Below are 21,793 nucleotides of genomic sequence, written 5' to 3'. Positions count from 1 at the left end.
ATTATAATCCTAAAGCTAAACGGTGAGACATGAGAGCTTTACATCAACCACATTAATCGACCTTTTTAGAGGAGAAAAGTGCAGCACCTTAAACAAGAGGTGTTCAGCAGAGCAAGAGGTAGTAATTAACATGGTTCATGCTTTAGGCCTAGGTCTGTGCAGCTTAACAGAAGAAATCAGATTTAAACATTTCAGCACAACTTCTGAGTCTTCTACAATCACCTAATTAAGTTCTGCCATCCCACCAGGAAGAAGTAAGGGCAGCGTTTCAGTGGGACTTGTGCAAAAGCAAACACTTCCTACTGAACCGCAAAAACCACTAAACGGAGACGGATCACGTCTGTCTGGGCTTCCCTGGCCTCAGGTGAGGCTCTGAGCACATACACACCCATCACAAGCGTTTTAGGGTAGGAACAAGAGGATGGAACACAGTGGATGTCGATTTGTTTGCATTTCTGCAAGGCTGTTTGGGAGGGTGCAAACTCTGACAGCTGTGCTGCCAGTCAGAACATGGACAAATATCAATATTGCTTTTACAGCATGAACATACTGCAATGTTTTTGAGTCATTATCTGTTGTTCTGCTGTTTGTCCCACCAGCTACTACTGACCATCACTAGTGACCTCTGACATAACACAGGTATTTCAAGTGCCACCTAAGAAGAAATCAGTCTGGTGAAAAACAAGTACCAGACTTTATAAGGTTAAATGCTCTCACTTCTGAGTTTTTACTCCACTTCATTGAAAAGTTCTTCATCAGCATCTCCTATCCCTTTATGGAAATCTTTAACACAATTATATTTAGTGCTTCCTATTATTCTAATGCTAGTTCAGTGTGTGTTCACATTGCACATCAAGTGACACTGTTTCAAAGTGTGTCCCAGCATTGCAGGCACTATGTCAGCCGTTGGACAAATATTTTTGCAGGGAGAAGTCTGCAATACAGGCTGCACTGACCTTGCTGAAAACACGCAGGAGTTGTTCAATAAATATATGTAAAAATGCCTATAAGTGGGTTAAAATATGCTAAATAGAGGAAATACTAGTAATATTTTGTACTTCTAAAGTACCTTCAGTCTTCAGCACTGGGCACAACAAGGCATTCTGAATTGCTAAGCCTTGAAGTCATTATATTTTCTGCCTCTCCACTGAGTGAGCTTCCTTTCAGCAGCTTGCCACCAACACGATAGGCATTGGCCTGAAAGAGGACACTGACTGAGACAGTGTGATAAAAAGTCGAAATCTCTCCTAGCCCTGGTTCACTGTCTCTGTGGTGCTCCCACCTCTTGCATGGCTAGAAATGAGATCTAAAGCTGAAGGTCTGAAATTGAACTCAACATGTAGCAACACACTGTGCCACCTTTACAATACAGGACTGGCCAAATAACATTGTTCAAAGGGAACTATTCAAAACCTCTCTCTCCTCTTTTTGATCCAAATATTGGCAGTGATTAGTTTACTTCAAAGCAATCTTAGCCCTGCTATTTCAAGGGCAGGCACTGGGAGAAGGGAGTAGGATGGAGTAAATTACCTTTGAATCTTATATTTAATGTGTCAGTATTTCCTGAATTCAGCAATTGTGCAGATATTTAGATGCTATTTCACCCTTTCAAATTAACAGCCAGCTATGCCCTGGGTAAGTCCCTGTGCAAATGATAAAACAGAGTTATAAGCTGCTGTGGGAAAAAGCCCAAACTAACCTCAATCAAACTAACCAAAACCCAAGCCAGTTTCAATGGTAAATCCAAAGCAGCACTAATTTCCAGGACTTTATCAGCAACTGCAATATTATATATCCAAAGAATACTGTAGGGAGCAAGAGAGGTAGGCTATGATTCTTGTTAGAATACAACCTGTTTGTAGCTCATATTTTGAGGAAAGGTTTCAGAGAATTCAACCTAGTGTAATGACTACCCAAGAGCAGTGATTGGATGAGTTATTTAACACTTAGTTTCAATTCACATAAATCAACATTGCCATGTAGGAGTGAAGGAACATGACTTTTTCAAAATAATTTTCTGCATTTCATACCCCAGAGTAATTTTTCGTTGTTCACAAAGGTAATGACCATCCTGATATTACTAATTATCTTGCCCTGTTTGCATCCATGCAAACATTTTCACAATGGAATGGAAAGAATGTTCCAGTCTGTACAATTAAAGAAAAAAAAAATAATAATAATAAAAAAATATATATATTTATGTACATCTTATAGAGAATAACTTATCTGGGCAACATATCACAGTTCCAATCTGCCTACCACTCTCTTTTACAAGACACACAACATCTCACAAGGACTATTTTATATCAGGATACAGTAAAACAACAAAAATTCAATGCTACTTGTAAAATCTGCACACAAGCTTGGTAGATAAATGGAAACAGACATGTTTCCCAGTAGAAACAGGTCTATTTATATAGTAGGTTGTATAAACAACACAGACGTTTATGCAACCTATTGCCAATCCTGCTCAGAACGTGATCTGATCATACTAGTCATAGGCATTATCTTCTACAGGCTGTGCAAGGAGACCACAGCCAGATTACAAATAGATTTACAGATTTTAAAAGCAGAAGGGACAATTACAATCATCTAGTCTGATCTGCTGTACAACACTGGCCAAAGATCCTCACATGATAATTCCAGCATCAAACCATAATTTGAAATTTGAAACAAAACTTACTTTAGTTTGAACATATTCTGTTTCTACCACAGCAATGAAGAATAATCCAACACGTCCCTAGAAAACTGTTTGACTGGTTAAGTCAACTATAGAAAATATGTGCCCCATTTCTACCTTGAATTCGTTCAGTGTCAGCTTCTTACTACTGAACACTGCTACATTTTTCCCTGCTAGATTCAACAGATTTTTTTATTAAAAAAATCTATTCCCCAAGGAAGGTACTTGCAGATGGCAAACCAGTCACCTCTTCACCTTCTCTCACTCTTGAGTGGAACACCCTTCCCAGTTCTTCAATGTTCTTTTAAATTATGGGTACCCACTAAAGCTTTGATGAAATTTTAACTGGATATTAATCTTATACAGTCCAAGACTGTTTACATCCACAGCTATAGCAATCAACTAACAGCCTATATTCCTCTGGTTCTCTACCATAATCCTAGGCCCAGTTCATCGACACATCTAGTATTAGTTCCTTTACATTTTTCTAATTTAAAATTAAACCTTGTTGAAAAGAGGCACTTGACTAAGTGACTAATCAGTGCCTCCCCATGATTTTTAGCATCTTACCATTCTTGTGCCATTGGTAAATTTTATCAACAGTGATTTTATATACCCTTTCAAATAATGATAAAATACCAAATAGATGGAGTAAAAGCACTGCTGTGGAACTTCCATTTATGTATCACTTCATCTCTGTGTACCAGGTTTTTTGGTGGAGGGGGGATTGTCACATAGAAGAAGCTACTTTCACAAGCCTCGAGAGAAAGTGAGAAACTCGATAAAAATTACTTTCATTAAATAAAATTGAATTAACTATGCTACCAATTCTTAATTAGTTAACAAATTCATTCTGTAATTTTATCCAAAACTTGTGTCAGCGTAGTCCATTTATAATTTCAAGGCGTTAATATTCTTTATTTTTGGAAATATTAGAATAGCCAGAGCTGTTTTACTACTATGAGTGCTCTGGAACTTGATCTACGTTCCAAGACTTGTTTTTCTAAATGAACTTTGATTTGGAGAGCTCTTCAGCCAGGGTTTTTAAGACTTTATCTATAAGTTATCCAGTCTCATTCATTCTAAAAAATACTAAAATGTAGTGGGCTACAGCATAATAGCCCAAATACTTAAAGGCAAAATTGTATCATTGGAAAGTAACTGTAAAAAGAGTATTTAGTCTCCTATATCATGGTTGATAATTTTTTATCCATTATGTCCAGTATTAGTAAGATTCCAATTGTTAAACCTGTCAGATCTACAGAATTTTACCCTGTTCTCCATAACCCTAATACCCACATATATATTTTTATTATTACTTTAGTTTCCCTTATCAAGTCTCTGTACTTCTTAAATATCTATTTATATTAGTGCTGTGGTCTTGTTTCTTCATTTTTTACACTTAACACACAGCTGCTTAAAAATCTGTACTGCATCCTAGACTTCACTTCGCCGCTGAATGTCCCCCCTCCTTTTAAAATCAGATTTCTTATGGGGTTGGTTTGTGGACTATGCCCCACTGCCCCAGCAGTGCTGCCCCCGCAGTGATGTGAGGGCTGCGCATCCCCACAAGAACCCCAACACCTCCTGCTTTGGCAGCCACTCAGGGGCAATGCGTGTCGCGATTTGATCCCACACATTTCTAAACAAGCTGTAGTTTTCTTTTATGCGGAGCAAATGAAATCAAACATAATTCCAGAGAATAGTGCTTAATGAAAATGTTAAAAACATTTTCCAGCATTTTTTATTTTACCATTGAAACAGTTATTGATAACCTATTTTACCCATTGTGCAGTAGATATTTTAGAAATGAATTGCTGTATGGTTTAATTAGTTCATTATTATGCCTATTCTTACACGGTAATTTCTTTTATCATTCTAATCATTCACTTCACACTTTTTAAACCAAATGGAATATCAAAGGTTCTGTAGGATTATTTTTGGATCCTGCACATGTTTCACCACACAATTAATCTGTTTGTCAGAAATACTAGTTAACTTCTTCTCTTTACTACTTTCCTTTACTAGTGATTTTTCTCCATAAGATGAAACTACCCCTATCCTGTAAAAGGACAGACTTTTGATGCTTCTGACTTAGTTTAATAAAGATTTTTCAATTGTGCATGCAGCATTACAATACAATATTTTAATTTTATAAAGTTTTATAATTGAATATTTTCCTTTATTTATATCTCATCTGTAATATTTATTTAGTCTTTTTACATGTCTTTACTTAGTTAAAAGGCAGAGAGATAAATATGGTTGTTACTTTGCAGGGAAGATTCAGTACATTAATATAAACTGTACACTAATTCCCCCAAAGCATATATATATGTTGTAAACCTGAAGACTTTTTACACAGCTGCTTATTGCTAAACAGTGCCTTGTCCAGAAGGGGACAATCTGTGTCTCTAATTGCTGTCACTGAAGCTGAGATTCATTATGTGACTTTCCCATTAAAATGTGAGCATTAATTTGTATAATGAAATATCACCCACTGCAGTGTTCATTAGCCATGCCCTACTGTATACTGCACATTGTTAGCTACCTAGAAACTGTAGTTAATTTCACTAATGGATATTTCCCTACTTAGTGTTTGGTAGGAAATTTATACTGTAACATTACCTCTTAAACTTTTAAGGAAATTTAAATTCAATCAATTATTTTCAACAAAAGTTTGGGATGTCATTAAGACAGGAGAAAAGGCATGCTGCACAATGTTAAGGATGGGAAATCTGGAGGAATCTAGAGAAATGAAAAGTCCTTTTAGTTCATCTTAGAAATGTAAGAATAAAGGATGTTCAATACCAAAATTGTCTCCTCTTGGAGCACACATACCCATTTTCCTTAATTATTCATATTGCTCATCCCACTACAAGCGCTTTCAGAGAATGGCAACAGGCAGTCTTTTTTTAGGAAGAAAATGTGAATTGAATTCATTTAAAACCGCACCATTTTTACTGTATTTCATCAGTTCATCTCAGGAAGTGTTAAAATTGGCTCCTCACATTTCCAAGGGAAAATGCAGTAACATTGTAAATGTACATAATACACGTAAAACATGTAAGATGTGTATCAAACGTATTGTAAAATACCCTCAGTCAATGGACACAGCCTCACTGAGTTTTGTCTTCCTATCCCTCTCAGGTTTCTCCTGTTTAGCACAAACCAAACGTTCTTCAGGGCTCTCCTTTGCTTATGCATATCATTCTTTTTCCATTACTCAAGGGATTTAACTGTACCAGTCATACTAGGAATATACTTGAGCACCTAATGACCACAAAATCCAAACTGGTTTACAGCTGCAGTAGCTTCTGGACACTAACACAAGGTGCAAAGAGGTGCTAGAGCTAATCTGAAACCAGCCTCTACATAATGTGTCACTTGTCAAAGACCGAACATAAGAAATTTTAACTTTTTACAGTTAACTGTTTCTGTGCAGTCAAAAAACCACACCCATTTATTTGCTTTCAGTGGGAATCGAGAGTGCTCAAGAATGTAAAGAAGATGCCCAGCTCCCTGAATGAAGGAACCTTAAATTGCTGCCCTGAGAGGAGAAAAATAGAAACTCTGAAAGTGTCTATATATGGCACATTATGGGGTTGGGATACTTAGATGGTTTGCCTTTTCACTAAGTCTGAAGATCTCCAAGCCTTCTGTGTTATAACCTTCCCTACTGCATTATATATCATTTTATAACCAGGAAGCCTGAAGCTCAAAGTGGCCAGTCCATCCACATGTCTACTCTGCACTACTGGTGCATCCTTGCTCTGCCCTTGTTTCTGCATCTCTTCACACAGTGAGTTTCTGTGAGCTGCAGTAGGTAGCTCTGAGGAAGTAGGACCATCAGCCCATCTCTGCTCACTGGTCACATAAATCATCTCCAGGAGTGCTACAACACTTCTAATGTCTGTCCTCTCTAAGACCCAAGGCTCTGAAGCATTTTGCCCTGAGAGTCCTTCCTCTCTTCTCTCGGGGTCATGCTAAGGAATTGTCTCCATCCTTCAACTGTTTTTAGAGAAAGAAAGAAGAGAAACTGATTTCACATAATTATACCCTTTTCTTCTTATCATATGGAAACAATCAAAAATTGTATCTTACTATCTTCCCCTTAAAGGTCTTCCTGGCTGAATATCATTGAATTAGATAAGAAGAAAAATCCTCTACAATTGTGTGTTGGGACTCCACTGAGCATGCTAAATAAAACCTTGGGGTTTTTTGTGTTGTTTTGTTCTTTCCTTCAGAAGCTTATTATATGTTAGCAAACTACACAGAAACTGATACTCAGTGTGGAGAAGTTTGCAACCTGAAAATATCCAATGGAAAAAAGAAGCAACCGAAGCCACTAGCTAATTCTTCTCTCGCTTTTTTTGGGCCAGTTTCCACAGAAGCACCTCCTGGCTGGATCAGACTTTGGGTCTTGTCTTGGCATGCGTACCAAACCAACCAACGTGTGTGCTTCCAACCCCACAGATGTTCAAAGGAACCTGACTTCTGCTGAACTGCTTGAGCTCATCTCTAACAAACAGGTGCTGTGAGAACAAGAACAGTAATTGAGTTAATGTAGTGGAGAAACACAGTAAAGTGTTTTTTATCAGTCAGTTATATGATCCAGGCATATAATAAAGACAGAGTGTGACATAAAAGGCAGGAAACTGTCCCTGATAAGTATGAGCTAACCAATATTTGTTTAATAACTGATATCTATTACATCATTTCCATTTACTGCAAAGCAACTTAATTTTTATTTAATAACTCTAGTAATTTGAAAATTTACATTTTTACAATATTTATTAGGATTATTTCCAATATGTAAAACATTGCTCCATTTAAACACATTCTTGTCATTATTAGCAACTACTTTGTTCTCAACCTAATGGAAATTGATCTTTATCTACTTTAAAATTATAATGATTTTTAAATATATTGCAAATGTTGTTTCAACAGTCTGTATGATGTTTTCTTTATTTTTTCTTTGTTATTTTATACATGGTTTCTTTTTTCTTGTTTTAATTTTATTGAGTCAGTTTTAATATGCAAGTTTTATGGAATATTTCCATTGCAATTAATTTACTTTCCATTAGTTCTAAGCCACAAATACCAAATGCATAATCACTGCCACCCTTAAAACAAGAACAAAATGACCACTGTCTAATAAAGCAAAAGGGAGAGATAGGTATCCTCAGGTTCTTTTGAAGAATTTTTCTTTGCATCTCCAACAGTAAAAATGTCAAACTGTTTCAACCTCATGGTTACAAGATTATTTTCCACTAAAATAACTACCATTTATTTACTTCTACTACATTAGAGAGCACACAAACAGTTCAACACAAATAAAAAATATTCCTGCCCTAAATAGTTTGCAAGCCAATGAGACAAAACTACCTTAGAGTGCCAAATTTTAAAATTCAGATCAAACGAGTGTGGTTACTCTTCCTCCACAATCAAAAGAAAGAAGAATAAAAATACAACAAACAAACTTTCCCATCTCAACAATGATTTTTTTTTTTCCTTTAAATAATTTTCAGCCTTCGTTTTCAATTTTTCAAAATCAGGCCTAATATTTGCAAACCCAACTTGAAGTATTACATCTGTGCAAGCAAATAGGAGATACTTGACTGCTGATTTTGGGAAGGGAGGAAAATACTGCTCATCTGGTACCTCAATGAAATAAAAATTAAAAGTCAAGTTTTTCAAGTAAGAGGTACAACTGGAAATTATTTCTTCATGCTATTTATTTTCCCTATCAATCAGGAAAGTAGCAGTAAATTTCTGAAATTCATTTCAAACGGCTTAAAAAGAAAATGACTCCACAATTATGGTGCCCACTACATCTGTTTCCAAAGAGAAGTAATGTATCCTCTATCTCCAGGTTTGCATGCACCCCACAAAGACTACTACAATACCTAAGACTTGAAAGAAACCAGTATCATAGAGCTATATCCAGAATATCTAGTGATGCCAACACGACCTGAGGATATCAACACTGAATGTCAGATTTTAATTATGGATAAAGTAAGTATTTTCAAACACATACTGTGTCTCTAAATGAATCTTGTCATGCACACATGTACTTTTAAGCAAACAAGGTATTATAATTTCAAACTGAGTGCTTATTGTTTAGTGATATCGAGAGAAGTCCACTCAATGAGTGGCACGCCAAAATAAAGAGAGAATCCAGACCAGAAATAGGTGTCTGTAGGGTAAAAATTCTGTGATTATTACTAAAATAAAACATGGTAAGTTATATCATTGTGCAAAACATGTTATTGATATTTTTTACTACTTACAAGTACTAAGAGGGGTTGAGTTCTAGTGAAAAAAAAAAAAAGCTGATCTATGAAGCTGATGTATTCATATGAACAGTAAGAGGTTAAAAATGAGCATGCTAAATGGAACGAAAATAGTAACTCTGCAAAAAACATACAGAATCCCTAAGCAGATGCTAAGGAAGGCCTTTGAAGCAGTTAGTATAACTAAGTCTGAAACCAATAGGCTTATGCCTATTAAAGGACAAGGGTAATTGAAGGAAACAGTGATGAAGCAGAGAAGGAGACAGAAATAACCTCAACTGGGAAAAGATGATTCTATTAAAGTGGTCTTTATCCAACAACACATTCCTTGTGCTTTTATTTAAGACTGTCACATATCTTTCTCAAAGAGTTTCTCCAGCTAATAAGTCCCAACCTACACTGGGAATTATGGCTGGTAGCCACATATTATGTTAACCCCCTCACACATGGCATGTGTCGACAGTGCTCCGCTCACTTGTCGCTCTCACCTGTATGTATTCTCAAGTGGACCTTTAAGTGATGTGATGTTCTGAACGTCTTTCCACAATATGGGCAGTCTTTCATGGCAGAACCAAGGCTCCTGTCTCTCAGCAAAGCTGGCTGCTGGACTCCTGCAGATCTCCCAGCTTCTTCTCCAATGTCTGCAACACAGAAATGTTCTCACATCACTTCAGCACGTCAGAAGTTGTTCTCACTAAAACTGCTAACACAACACAAAGTTAAACATGTCAATACTACACCTGTCTATTTCATCCTTTAAATCTGACAGAATGCTGACAATTCATGTATTTTCTTGTTATTGTCTTAAATTATTTCATCTTTCCTATCATCATTTTAAGCAGCATATGGTACCTTTATATTGAACTGAATTATACAAGAAAAGAAACAGCTGTGTCAGCATCTGGTTTGATTTCTTCTTTTGTTTAGTTCCTATTAATTTTTCCCCAAAAAGTTTTAGATTGCTGTTTTGTTGAATCTATTTAATTTATAAGTATTGTGAAAATATGTGTGCTTTTAGAGGGAAAAAGTTTGCAACAGTATATTAAAACCACCCAAAACAACAGAAATGCAGTGATGGGGGGTTGAACAGCAGCGATGATGTCTGCACACAAAGCTAATAAAGTTCCTTCTGCAACATTTCAGCATTGGAATTACAACACATGATCAAGTGAGTGACCCATTATCATGGGAAAGGCAAGGAAAAAATTGGCCATATGAGGGGGAATTTGTCTCCCTCTCATCCACAGCTCCTGACTTTTCTCCTTCAGTATTCACAGCTACATTTATTCTTTGCATTGTAATACAATGGGCGAGACTCCAGGACATCTCTCTCCTGATATAAAGAAACAGTCATTCTCAGCCATCTTGAATAAGCTGCTATTATCCAAGCAGGTTATGAACAAAATAACTTACAAAAGACTGACATAAAAATTGCAAAAATGCAGGGCATTTAAAAAATGTCATTATTCGGAACACACAAGACTCATTTATCATCTTGTACTTACAGGGTCATGTAATATCACATATACATGTCAATTACAATTTCACCAAAAAGTACCATGGCAAATGTTGAAATTCTGAACTGGATTTATGCTACTGGCATGTCACAGAGGTGAAATACAAGTGGACATGTCATCACACGCTTATGCAAAAGCTGAGCTATCTGTGTTATATTGAGGTGGAGAGCATATAGTTAAAATGTGCATGCAGTCTCTTGATTATTTCAACCATAAACTACTGACTAAAAATGTTCTGTCTTTACCCATTTGATACGTAACTAAAGCTGTCAGGAAACATAGTGCAGTTTACACAGCATTGCCTTTTAAATGGAAGTGATGGGACATGAGAAAGACTTAAACATTTGGCTCTAATAAAAACTATTCGCACAGCAGCACAGACCCAAATACCACACTACTGGAAAAGGTAACACTAACAGCCATTTCATTATTTATTATAAAATGATCCCTCTAAACCATTTTGCTTAAAGCTGAAATAAGAGGATGATAGAGTGATTAAAATATATATGTATATAAAAAATGTTTATCTCATTCCTGTATGTAATCAAGCTATTGCTAGTTTTCAAGACAAAATCTGATAGTTTTCACATCACAGTCTTGTTTGACATTTTCTGATTGTTCTTAAACAGCAGAGTTAAAGCACGACATTTAAGTTAGAAAGCTAGTAACTGTCATTTTGAATTATTCACAAGTATGTAAAGTAGCATAACACAAGAGTTTATTTGTCTTTAGTTCAGGAAAAATAAATATAGGTGCTAGTCTATAACTGCAATCTTCCTAAAGAGTTTAGATTTTCCCCTTTTCTTTCCTCCCAAAAGTTGTATATAATCATGTCTTAAGCTGCTTCAGGAAAAAATGAATTCCTGAGTGCAAAAAGATTTTGCTGAAGTGCAAAGTACAGAATGCATGATGATAAACTGCAGGATTTTACTTTGGTTTTCAATAAATACTATACGAGCTTTATAGATAAATATATAGATAAAGCTAACAAGCCACTCAGGAGGAATTTACCAAATAAGTCTACTATTTATGTTTTGCTATATGTCACTCTAAATGATGCCTTGTTATCCATTTGCCTTTTATCTTTCTATCTAGAATATGTGTGGCCCAATAAAAAAGAATAAATTTGTAAGATAAACAGCTCACTTTGCAGATTTAAGAGTCTAATTTTCACTTTACACAAAATTGAATTTTTTCAAGGCAGCGAGACGATGGAGTTTACTCTAGCACTAATCCCTCTGAAAAAGCAAACTGAAAACAACAATGAGGCAAAGAAAGATGTGGGTGGTCTGAAGAGTTTTCTTTTAGATTTAAGTAGACATACAGTAGATAGCTCCAAAGGCTTTGCTCCAACAGAGGCCTTACCTTGAAGAATTTTTCTTCCCACAGTGAAAGCATTCCTAAGACTTTAAAGCTGGGCTGAGGGGTTTTCTTTTGAATTCCTCTGCCTACAAAGCCCACCGAAGCACTGGAGGCCATGGCTACCTGAATGAGCAGCTTTACATCTAAGTTCTTTTATTTCAAACAATGAAAAGACATGTTCAAGGCTGCCGACTCTCCCTATCAAACGCTACCCCAACTTCTTACTAGGGGCCCATTTTGGTAAATCATACCTATTTGTCAAGGCACTTAAGTTTCAAATGTGCTTAACTTTGAAATGCATTTAAGTCGCACAGACTCTGTTACAAAGTTTTTTTTGAACTGAGTCTCTTAAAGCAATCTATGGAAAGTGAAGGGGAGGGAGAGTGACACACAAAAAGGTGAAGAGATTGGCAACGAAAAGGTTAAGAAGCAAACTGGTAAATGCAGACTATGCCAACAACAGTGTATGTGTGGAATAAAAGAATCTTCAGCTCTACCAATAATCGTGTATTCTATACCCCTGATGTTCCCTTTCTCCTTCTACTTCCCTTTCCTAAGTAGAAACTCTCAGTTCTGTCAAACACTGCAAAACTGTAGCAATGTTTTACAGACCTCCAGAACTAGGATTGGCCCCAGCAAATTAATTTATGATTTACTCAGTATTGGAGCTATGGCTTTGGGCTGCTCAATTCCGAGGATAAAAGATCAGGAAGGAAAGAGAACAGTTACTTATCTTACAGCCATTGTGGTTCACTGAGTTATGTGGTCTACATGATATGCACTCGATGCATGTGTGATTAGACTGGTTTTTTTACTATCTACTTCCATTATAGGTAGGTCTATGTCCTGAATGCCTTCCTGCCCATCCTTACCTTTCCTGATTCAAGTGCAGGAAATAACAGAACAGAGCATAAAATATTGTACAGATGTACATGCTAGACGTAATGCTTCCAAGCCTTGTCTCTGAACTTACTTTCACCGAGCTTTCCTTTTACTTCGAAAACAGCAAAAGTCATGGACAGAAGTGCAAAAAGCAACATCCAGTTCTATATATGAAACCAGTCTTCATGTCAGCGTAAGGAGAAGGCAACCGCTGTGAGACTTCCAGCTGAAACGCATAAAATGCATGCTCTGCCTGGGCTTAGTGGCACAGGACACAGAGGAATTCAGCCATGAAGTAATTTCTGGGATGGTATGACAGGGACATGTTTTGCGCACCATGCCTCAAGTACACTTAATAGCTGACTGTGCACATGTTCTGATGGGACAAAGGCAAGGAAAGAAAGTTCACTTCAACATCCGTATCAGAAGGTGGCAATCAGCCGCTCAATCATACGTAAATTTCCGTATATATTCTTTATGACTGGTCTATTTGTCTGGGATGAGTCTCTAAACATGATTAGAAAGTCATTGCTTACTTTTGTAAAAAGAAACCTGTTTTCAGTTGTTTAGGTAGCAGCACTGACTTTGGTCATGTTAGCAGCCAAATTTTCAAAGGAGTGTCTATATACATGTCCCATAAATTTTACCAGAGTATTTATTTGCTGTGTGTATGTGAAAGTGCAGGGATTCACAAAGAGGATTCACTTTCATGTTCAAAGGAGCTAAATTGCAGTCCTCGTGCAGGCTAAGTTATCAATGAAGTCACTTGGAATTTGTCGATGCAAGAATTGCCAAATTAGCCAAAAACTGGCAATCACACCGAAAAGGTAATCAGCTCACAAAATAGGTAATCACACAAGTATGTGTTTGCTCTTGCACATTTTTCAGACATTATTAAAGACCCCCTTTGAAAATGTGGCCAGAAGCCACATATCCCCAGGTTTTCATATATTTCTGAAATCCAAAATATTTGTAGTTCTTTAGAACTGCCTGTAAAAGCTAATGAAACATGGTGCAATTAGAAGTGGTAGTGACCACTGTTATTTTTTTATTATCTATAAGCCACCTGGATTAGCCCATCTTGTGGCAGGAAAGCTATATCCTGAATCAAACATCAAGAAGGGAGTTAGGAGATATTCAGTGTGTTAATGCTGTCACTGCTGACACCTTTATGCAAGTATGCCTGGACTCAACCACCTCATTCCCTGAGAAGCAGTATAGAATACACAAAGTTTCTGGGAAAACATGCTTTACCATTCTTGCCCATTCCTTAGAGAAAGCTTTACTAATACTCAAAATAGTGGAAAACGGGAATATAATTAGGGGTATAATTAACTGTACCTTTCTAGATACCTGAGGTAGCTTCGACTAGCATGCTTTTATGTATCTGAGAACAGAATCTGGCCCAGTACTCTTAATTTGAAATTAGAATCCTATTAGAAGATGTCACTATACTTTTTTGCTAGTGAAGTTCATGGCTTAAAAAGAAAGTCTAATATTACTAAATATTACAGTTATATTTTAGGCTTCCGGAAAGAGTTACTAATGTCTTAGGTCAGGAACAACTTGCTGTCCCTATTGTTTCATCAGAGATTTAGGTTTTATAATGACCATATATGGGAATCTTAAACTGTTAGGCATTAATATGGATTGGCAGAGAATTTGTTTAAACAGAGAGCTATTTTAGAAGAGAACTGGAAAGGAGACCTACTAGTGAGAAAGCAGCATTCACATTGTTCGTATTATTAAAATAAAGACTATACCAAAGGTTCCATTGGTAAATAAGAAGATATCGCTTCTGACATCAGACTTCCCACTCAGCCCTCTGAACCGCACAGGCAAACAAAAGGCACAAACTGTCCTGGCTCTGCTACTGATTAGTGCACTAGCAGATTTCAATTTAAAACGTAATCTCAATTAAACTGAAGTAAAATGCCCATAACCATTTATATGAGCAAGACTTGCAACATTTAGAAGGCGACAAATGGCAATCACAGCCAATACCCTGGGCTACAGATGGGCTATCTAGGCATTATTACAACCACAACAGAACTATCTAGGTGTTGTTTCAAGCACAAGAGAAATGGAGTCAACATAACTCTAAGCAATTTCTCAGTGACTGGTAGGCTGGTGACGTGGTGACAGCACACACACCTAAAGCCCATACCTGGAGCACATGAGATACTTGAAGACTGGTGTTTTTCACACTCCCTGGGTGCAAAACACTTTGCATGACAATATGTAAATGTTGGTTATTGCTTTTCACTATGGTACTCATTCTGAGAAAGACGCAAGAGGCTTTATATACAGCACGAAGAGACACCAATAGACACTTACCCAAAATCCAGGTTTTGTTTATCACAAAATTTTCACATCCTCTCTTTTGTTTTAACCAAATTCCCCACAGAATTTTTGGTTTGGAGTTCCTAGCAGTCTACTTTTCAAATTGTTCCGAAACTTTAAAATCTTTTAAGATAACCAAAGTTCAAACACAGTTTCTGAGTACATCATTTTAGCTGTCTGATGTGAAGAATTATGTGACCAAAAAACAGAAAATCAGATGTAGTACTTAAAAAACAGGGTTGGTTACTTGCCATTAAGTTACAGAGCTCAGTTTGGATGGAAAATTAAACATATTGAAAAAAAAGGACTCTTTGGAGAGAACATTTTTTGCATGAGACCTTTTTAATTGTATCTTAAAAAAAAAAAAAAAAGGAAAGAAGGAAAGAAAGAAAGAAAACATCTTAAGCACCTTACAATATCTTTCATTTAACAGTTGGCAGAAGGTAACTCCCAGATGAACATTGGCCTGTGTCTTTCTCTTTAACCAGCTGAGTGATCCAAGCTTTTAATAAAGCTGTTCCAATTATTGTAAAAGTCATCTAGTACCTTATAGCCACAAATATTGACAGTTTATTGCACAACGCATTCATGACATTTGAAGGTCACATCATACATAATACATACGCTTTTATAAAAGTGTCTGGAACAAAGAGATACATGATCAGCAATTACATCTTACCATTTGAGGGTATGCTTTTATACTTATTTAAAATTAAATACAACATGAAATGCAAATTGTTAATAAAACACAAAATCGTTCATTTTCTGCATTTATTGTTTTATTAATCAGCCATACTGAGTTTAGTTGTACAAAATCAATGGAATGTGGTCTACGCCCCAAGAAGATTACAGTTAAATATCCTTATCCTGCAAACAATCACACATATTCTTAGCTCAGCATGAGAAGAAGTAAGCTTAAAACTTTAATCTCGCTGCTGTATACCTCTCTAGCCCTACTGCATTCAATGAAACTTCAACACTCACATTTGAATCAGGTTCTTAGCATATTATTGAAATATTAGTTTTGATAAAATTGAATCAAAATGAGATGGAAAAAAAGTGCTGAAGATTTTGAATATATGCACATGCAGGTATATCAAACTTCTTCATCTTTTCCAGTGCTCACGACTTTTAAGGCCATTCTAAAACCACACGCACATGAGCAAATGGTATAATTAAGAGGTGTAAGTTGTAATTTATGCAGTCAGACCTCTGCAAAGTCCTTCAATTAAGTCACACACCTCATAACTACACTGTTGAATGGCCATGAGAGTGCTTGTCTTTTGTTAAGCAGTCTTCACTTTTATGGTATCAACGCTGGATCCTGGAACCTCCAGCTAACCAATGAGAGGTGAGCTTACAGCAAATGACTGTGGATCACTACCTGATTCCCTCTAACACCATTTTTGCTGATTTGTTTCAAAATCTTGCTATCTTCTTTCCTAAACTCTTCACATGCAAGACTCTTCCACCATCCAGCTCCTTCACTGGCTTTTCAGTTCTCCTGCTCCAAAATCATGGCTTTGAAATCCCACTTCCTTAATTTGACTGTATAGATCAAAGCACTTCAGATCCCAAATCACTGAGTTTGCCAGATGAGGTCCATGAAATTCCTCTAGACTTGTATAATCTTTCCACAGGAAAATTGGATGCTTTAGAAGAGGATGCAGTTCATCATTTCTCAGAACGATGGGTTTGTTTGCAATCTTTAATGTAACACTAGTTTCTTCCAGTGATGAACTCCTGAGTGTTTTGCTTTCTTCAGAAGTGCACATCTAAGCTGCCAGAACACCTTATTATACTTCTCTGTCCAGAACATGCACCTTCATAAGCAAAGCAGATATTTACTCTCTGGATCAGCAATACTGAGCTTAAATATGTATCCATGGGTCTTTCCTTTGTATTTTGCTGATGTTCTTTGTCATCTACCCTCAAAATTTTGTCTGGTCTTCATTTATACTTCTGATAGTGATGTTAGCTCCCAGCAGTGGTCTGTAATTCTCATGTAAGCCTGCCTCACTAGTTCTCTTACCCAAACCTTTGACTGACTTTGGCTTTGATCCTGTCACCTAAATTTAAAATGGACACTTGATTACAGACCAGAGAGGACGAGGTCTTTCCACACTTCATACAGATTGTTTACTGCTTTTGGAGAAAATTCCAGTGGGGAATCTAAGCAGAAAAGCTATCCAACTGGACCACCTTTTGGATTTGTACGTGTTATTTGTAGGCAGGTGTTCAGGTACCAGATGGCCTTAAAGCCCACACTACTCAGGTTATAGCAGCTTCTACAGGCTGTCTGCATCATATTCCCATCTCTGAGATTTGCAGAGTGGCTATGTGGAGCTTGATAAACACTTTTACCTAGCATTGCTCTCCTGATGCCAAGGCTAGATCAGATATCCAATTTGGGAGAGTTGCCTTAGAGTCCCTCTTTAATTAAGTACTCCTGATCTCCCACTCCTGGGATGGATTGGTACTGCTGATTAAGCTCCAGAAGTAAGGATCTGTGGAGGCAATTTCATGAGGGAGAAAATGAAGTTGCTAGCTAATCAACTAAAATAACCATTAACTGGACTTCTGTGAATGAATATATTGCCTTCTTCTTGCATCCATACTTACCCTGCTTCTTCCACTTGTTAGCATCTCTACATACCTATAAACCAAACAGGTAAGTTGTACTTCACTATGACTTTTATCTCATTCCTAAACTACACGTGGGAGAAACACAACCATTTCGTACAGTGTACAGGCCACACTGTGAAGAAACTTCAAGATGTTGTCAGTAAACTGCAGGAAAGATGGTGAATCTGGGTGGCACTGAGCCTGTTTTGTCTAGGTTCTTCCCATGTGCCCAACAATGCAGAGCCTGTGAGATTTTAAAAAGCACAAATTGACACTCAACTCCACATAGTTTTCAAAATGCATTAATATATTTTTAAATCTTTTGAGCACTTGTATGGAAATATTTAATAACAGCACTAGTCAAGTTGCAGCCTGAAGTGCTGGGCTTAAACACATCCCAAAATCAAACAAATCATTTTTTTTTCAAGTCAGAACCACAGACTTGCCTACACTATATGTAGCTCTCAGACCATCAGGTACCATTGGAGAAGTTCTAGCATACTATTGATTAAGAAAAGCCCTTTTCATTATCTTATCACAGGGTGGCAAAAATCAGCATAGAAGTGCCAGTGACAGGCCCTCATTCCAACAAAGAAAAATGTAAATTATTTAAAATTTCAAAGGAACATTTTTTTGTAGACACCAGTAAGAAAGAAACCAACAATAGAATCAGTAACATAAAAACAACTGTACAGGTAGCCACATTACTAATTTCCCCCTCAACAAAATGAGAAAGAATTAAAGACTGTCATTTCATTTACAGATTACTGAATAAAGAGGTGCTGACAGAGTCTCCAAAAAGTGAATAATGTCATGGTGTGTGTTACATTTGGCTAGATTATGATAGCATAGACTTCTCCAGTATCTGTATTTTCTTACTTTTTACTTTCCAGTGCTGCCTTCAAACTAAACAACTGCTTTGAGCTAATACAAATACCTCTGTAACTAATTTTCTCTCATTTAACTTCTTTGGTGTGTGCCACTTCAGTATCGTTTCCAACTTTCCCCATTTCACAAAAAAATGAGTTGTACTTCAAGAAATATGAGCAACTCTGAACTGCTGAGTCTATTTTACTAACACACTTTTCCTATAAATAAAGTATGTTAATTACATGAGTTTTGCTATAATGGAAAAAATATTGATTAAATGCATTACTTCTAATCTTGAGAAGGGATAGTTTAACTGTTTGGTATTTTTTTTTCTCTCATTGGTTAAACAATGTATTGTGGGCATACTGAGACCATGATGTCTTTAAACATGACACTATATGAATGGGCTCATTAATTTTTTTATATTAATGATGTATCTCAAAAAATACATTATTAGGTCAACCTGTATCTATGCTTTGTAAAATAGCCTTAAAGTACATTGATAATATAACATACTATTTGTGGGCTATAAAAATATGAAATGCTGCCTATGGAGCTGCTATATCAATAATCCAGTTTTCCTTTTCTACTACAAAAACACAAAATTTTTCATCTGAACTATACTGGATTAAAAAAAAAAAAAAAGAAAGAAAAAACACTATTTTGAACGCTCTCCTCTGATTTAGCTGAGCTTGTGGCAATAACTGGTTTAGGCATAGGCTTCAGTATGCTGGAATGATCCTGAAACTAATTTTGCATGTGTTGGAGTTGGACTGTGGCCACACACGTCAGTATGCTGGAACAGAGTTATCTAAATCCTGAGCCTTATTTTACATGTGCTGGTGTTGGACTGTGGCCCTGCAATCTTTTAGGTCTCCATCTGTAGCTATCAAAGCCAGGGTGTGCCCAGCCACTCGCTACTGCTCACTGCTTCCCTTCCACGGGAAAGCTACATGCTCGCAACCAGCCTCCCACACACTGGTGTGACTGGGAGCTCTTCAGAGTCCTGGCAGGTCTCATCAACCTTCCTCTGAAGCCTCTGTGCTGCCATGGCCGGCCTTCTGCAGCACATCACACTGCTTATATCACTATAATCCCAGAGAGTTATCAAGTCCCACATCAACCACTAGAAACATCAACCTCTCGGACAGCTGTTCCCTCAGATTCAGTGAGTTAATTCCTCTTTCAATACCAGGTAAAACAGCCCACTGATTTTTAAGCAAGCTATGCAGACCACAGTTCCCAGGCTGATGGAAGGCTCCTCTGAGTTTCCCAGCCTGACAGTACTTTCCATAAGACCATCGGCCAAAGGGATTTGAAGTCCAGATGGTCTAGTCAGAAGCCTAGAAGTTGTTTTCTTCTGGGGAAGGGGACAAGAAAAGAAAAGATTAGGCACTTGGAAGCCAAGTTCCTCCAAAAATACAAGAAACACTGGCTGTGCACAAATCTGGAACATCAACACAGAGGCAGTAATGGGGACTGAGCAAAGCAAAGGTTATCATACAAAGTACTTATCACCCCGCTAAGATGAACTGGTGACTTTGAGGGGCATACAGCCTTATGGTAACATGGTACAAAGTTTTGGTAAGCCTTCTTTCACTTGTTTACAGTTCCTCCACATCAATCCACCAGATAATACAAACTTTAACCCATCAACAGCATCTATAAAATTAGGAGATAACCTGGACTAAATAATTTGCAAACACATTTCTCTAACAGAAATGAAAAACATTGTCTCTACGGAGTCTACCAAACAGAGGAAACAACTTCACATGAAGGTCAAAATTTGCAAAGTTTGCAGCAAGGTACAGGAAACACATGTGGCTGCAAAAACTGCAGATGATGATGCAATGAAATCCATCCCAGGACTGAATTTTTAACACACTATTGCAAATGCATACGAATACTTGTAATCAGTTGAGTGCATTTGGTACTGACTGATCCTCTTGAAGACAGTCAAAAGCATGCAGCACTACCTTAAATATTAATTTGTAGGGTCAGTTTCTGTAAAAGAAAATTCTTAACAGTAAGCAGCTGAGGATAAGAAGGAAAAAAAGTTAACAGGTTCAATTCTTACATTTAGCCTTCTACACCACAATGTTTAAAATAATTTCTTCAGTCTCAGAGTAGATAGCAAGGACAAAGTAATGCTGTGATGTAACCTGTAACCTGTTTCCTCACACATCCCAAAGCAGTAGCAGGTATTTAATGCCTTCCTAACAAAGCACCACTTTTAAGTCTCCACTCTGTTGAGAGTTTGATTCCCTGAGAATGGCTTTACAACGTTTTGCATCCTTTCTGATCTGTGTCTTCTGAAGCAATGACCACTCTAACCATCACACAACATCCACCAACATGAAATTACCTGCTTGATGAAGCTCACATGACATTAAACGCTGACAGAAGGAAATCTTATTTCAGACAGTTAAGACCTGCAGGATAGAAGATCTTTACAGAGTAGAAGAGTAGGGGAAGCCTAACTCTTACAAAGTAACACCGACTTTAAAGAAAATGACTCAGCAATAACGTATCTTTCAAAGTGGACATACTTATTTAAAACACATCTTCTTAGAGCCACAGGATGACATACATGAGTCACATTTGGAAGAGACAGAAGTTTCACAGGTACAACTTGAATAATTCCACAGCATATGGAGGAAGACCAGCTTTTCACCAGATTTTCACTGTTCTGAACAGTAGTAAAATATCTGCAATATATAGGATGAAAACACTAACTACACCAGAGCAGCAGATAGGAAACTTTTAACACTTTGCTCAGTTGTGACAAAACAACCTATGAATTATGTGTACAAAATAAATCTCTGAATCCAACAAAATCTGAACAAATACATCAGGATAATTATGGAGATTGTCTAGACCCAAACTCTTACCCTGCAAGTCAGAAAGTCTTAAGATTCTAATTTTGGCTGATCTTACATTTGGCTCATCTTACATTGAGACTATGCAGTAGGTACTATCTCAGTGAACAGACTAATTTAAACTCTGACAATGCAGGCTACTGCATTTGCGGAGACAAACGTTTCCATGCCTTTTCAGGATGGTACCAGTGGGAGCCACTCCAATAGCCTGGCAAGCCCATGCAGAATTTGGTACATAACAAACTGGCTTGTAATCCATTACATTTGAAAGCTGTCTACAGTGGGACTGGCCAACCTAACAAAGTAATGTGTGGGGTTGAGAAAAGGTGAAGGGCAGTATAA

At 37.1% G+C, this 21,793-nt stretch overlaps 1 protein-coding gene across 1 annotated transcript in view; it reads right to left on the bottom strand.

Annotated features, from left to right (window-relative positions):
• The window catches only part of ZNF536 (zinc finger protein 536), a gene marked incomplete at its 3' end in the record, with an annotated part of 241,110 nt that overhangs the window by 122,716 nt on the left and 96,601 nt on the right, over positions 1–21,793 (bottom strand). The window contains exon 3 of the mRNA XM_080352295.1: positions 9,462–9,614. Within this exon, the coding sequence (XP_080208421.1) occupies positions 9,462–9,614 (153 nt within the window). The remainder of the gene's footprint in view (positions 1–9,461; positions 9,615–21,793) is intronic.

Source organism: Nesoenas mayeri (genome assembly GCF_963082525.1).
Source record: "Nesoenas mayeri genome assembly, chromosome: 12".
In the NCBI taxonomy this organism is placed as follows: Eukaryota; Metazoa; Chordata; class Aves; order Columbiformes; family Columbidae; genus Nesoenas; species Nesoenas mayeri.
The sequence above is the reverse complement of the archived record's forward strand: the minus strand, read 5'-3'. Positions and strand labels throughout refer to the sequence as shown.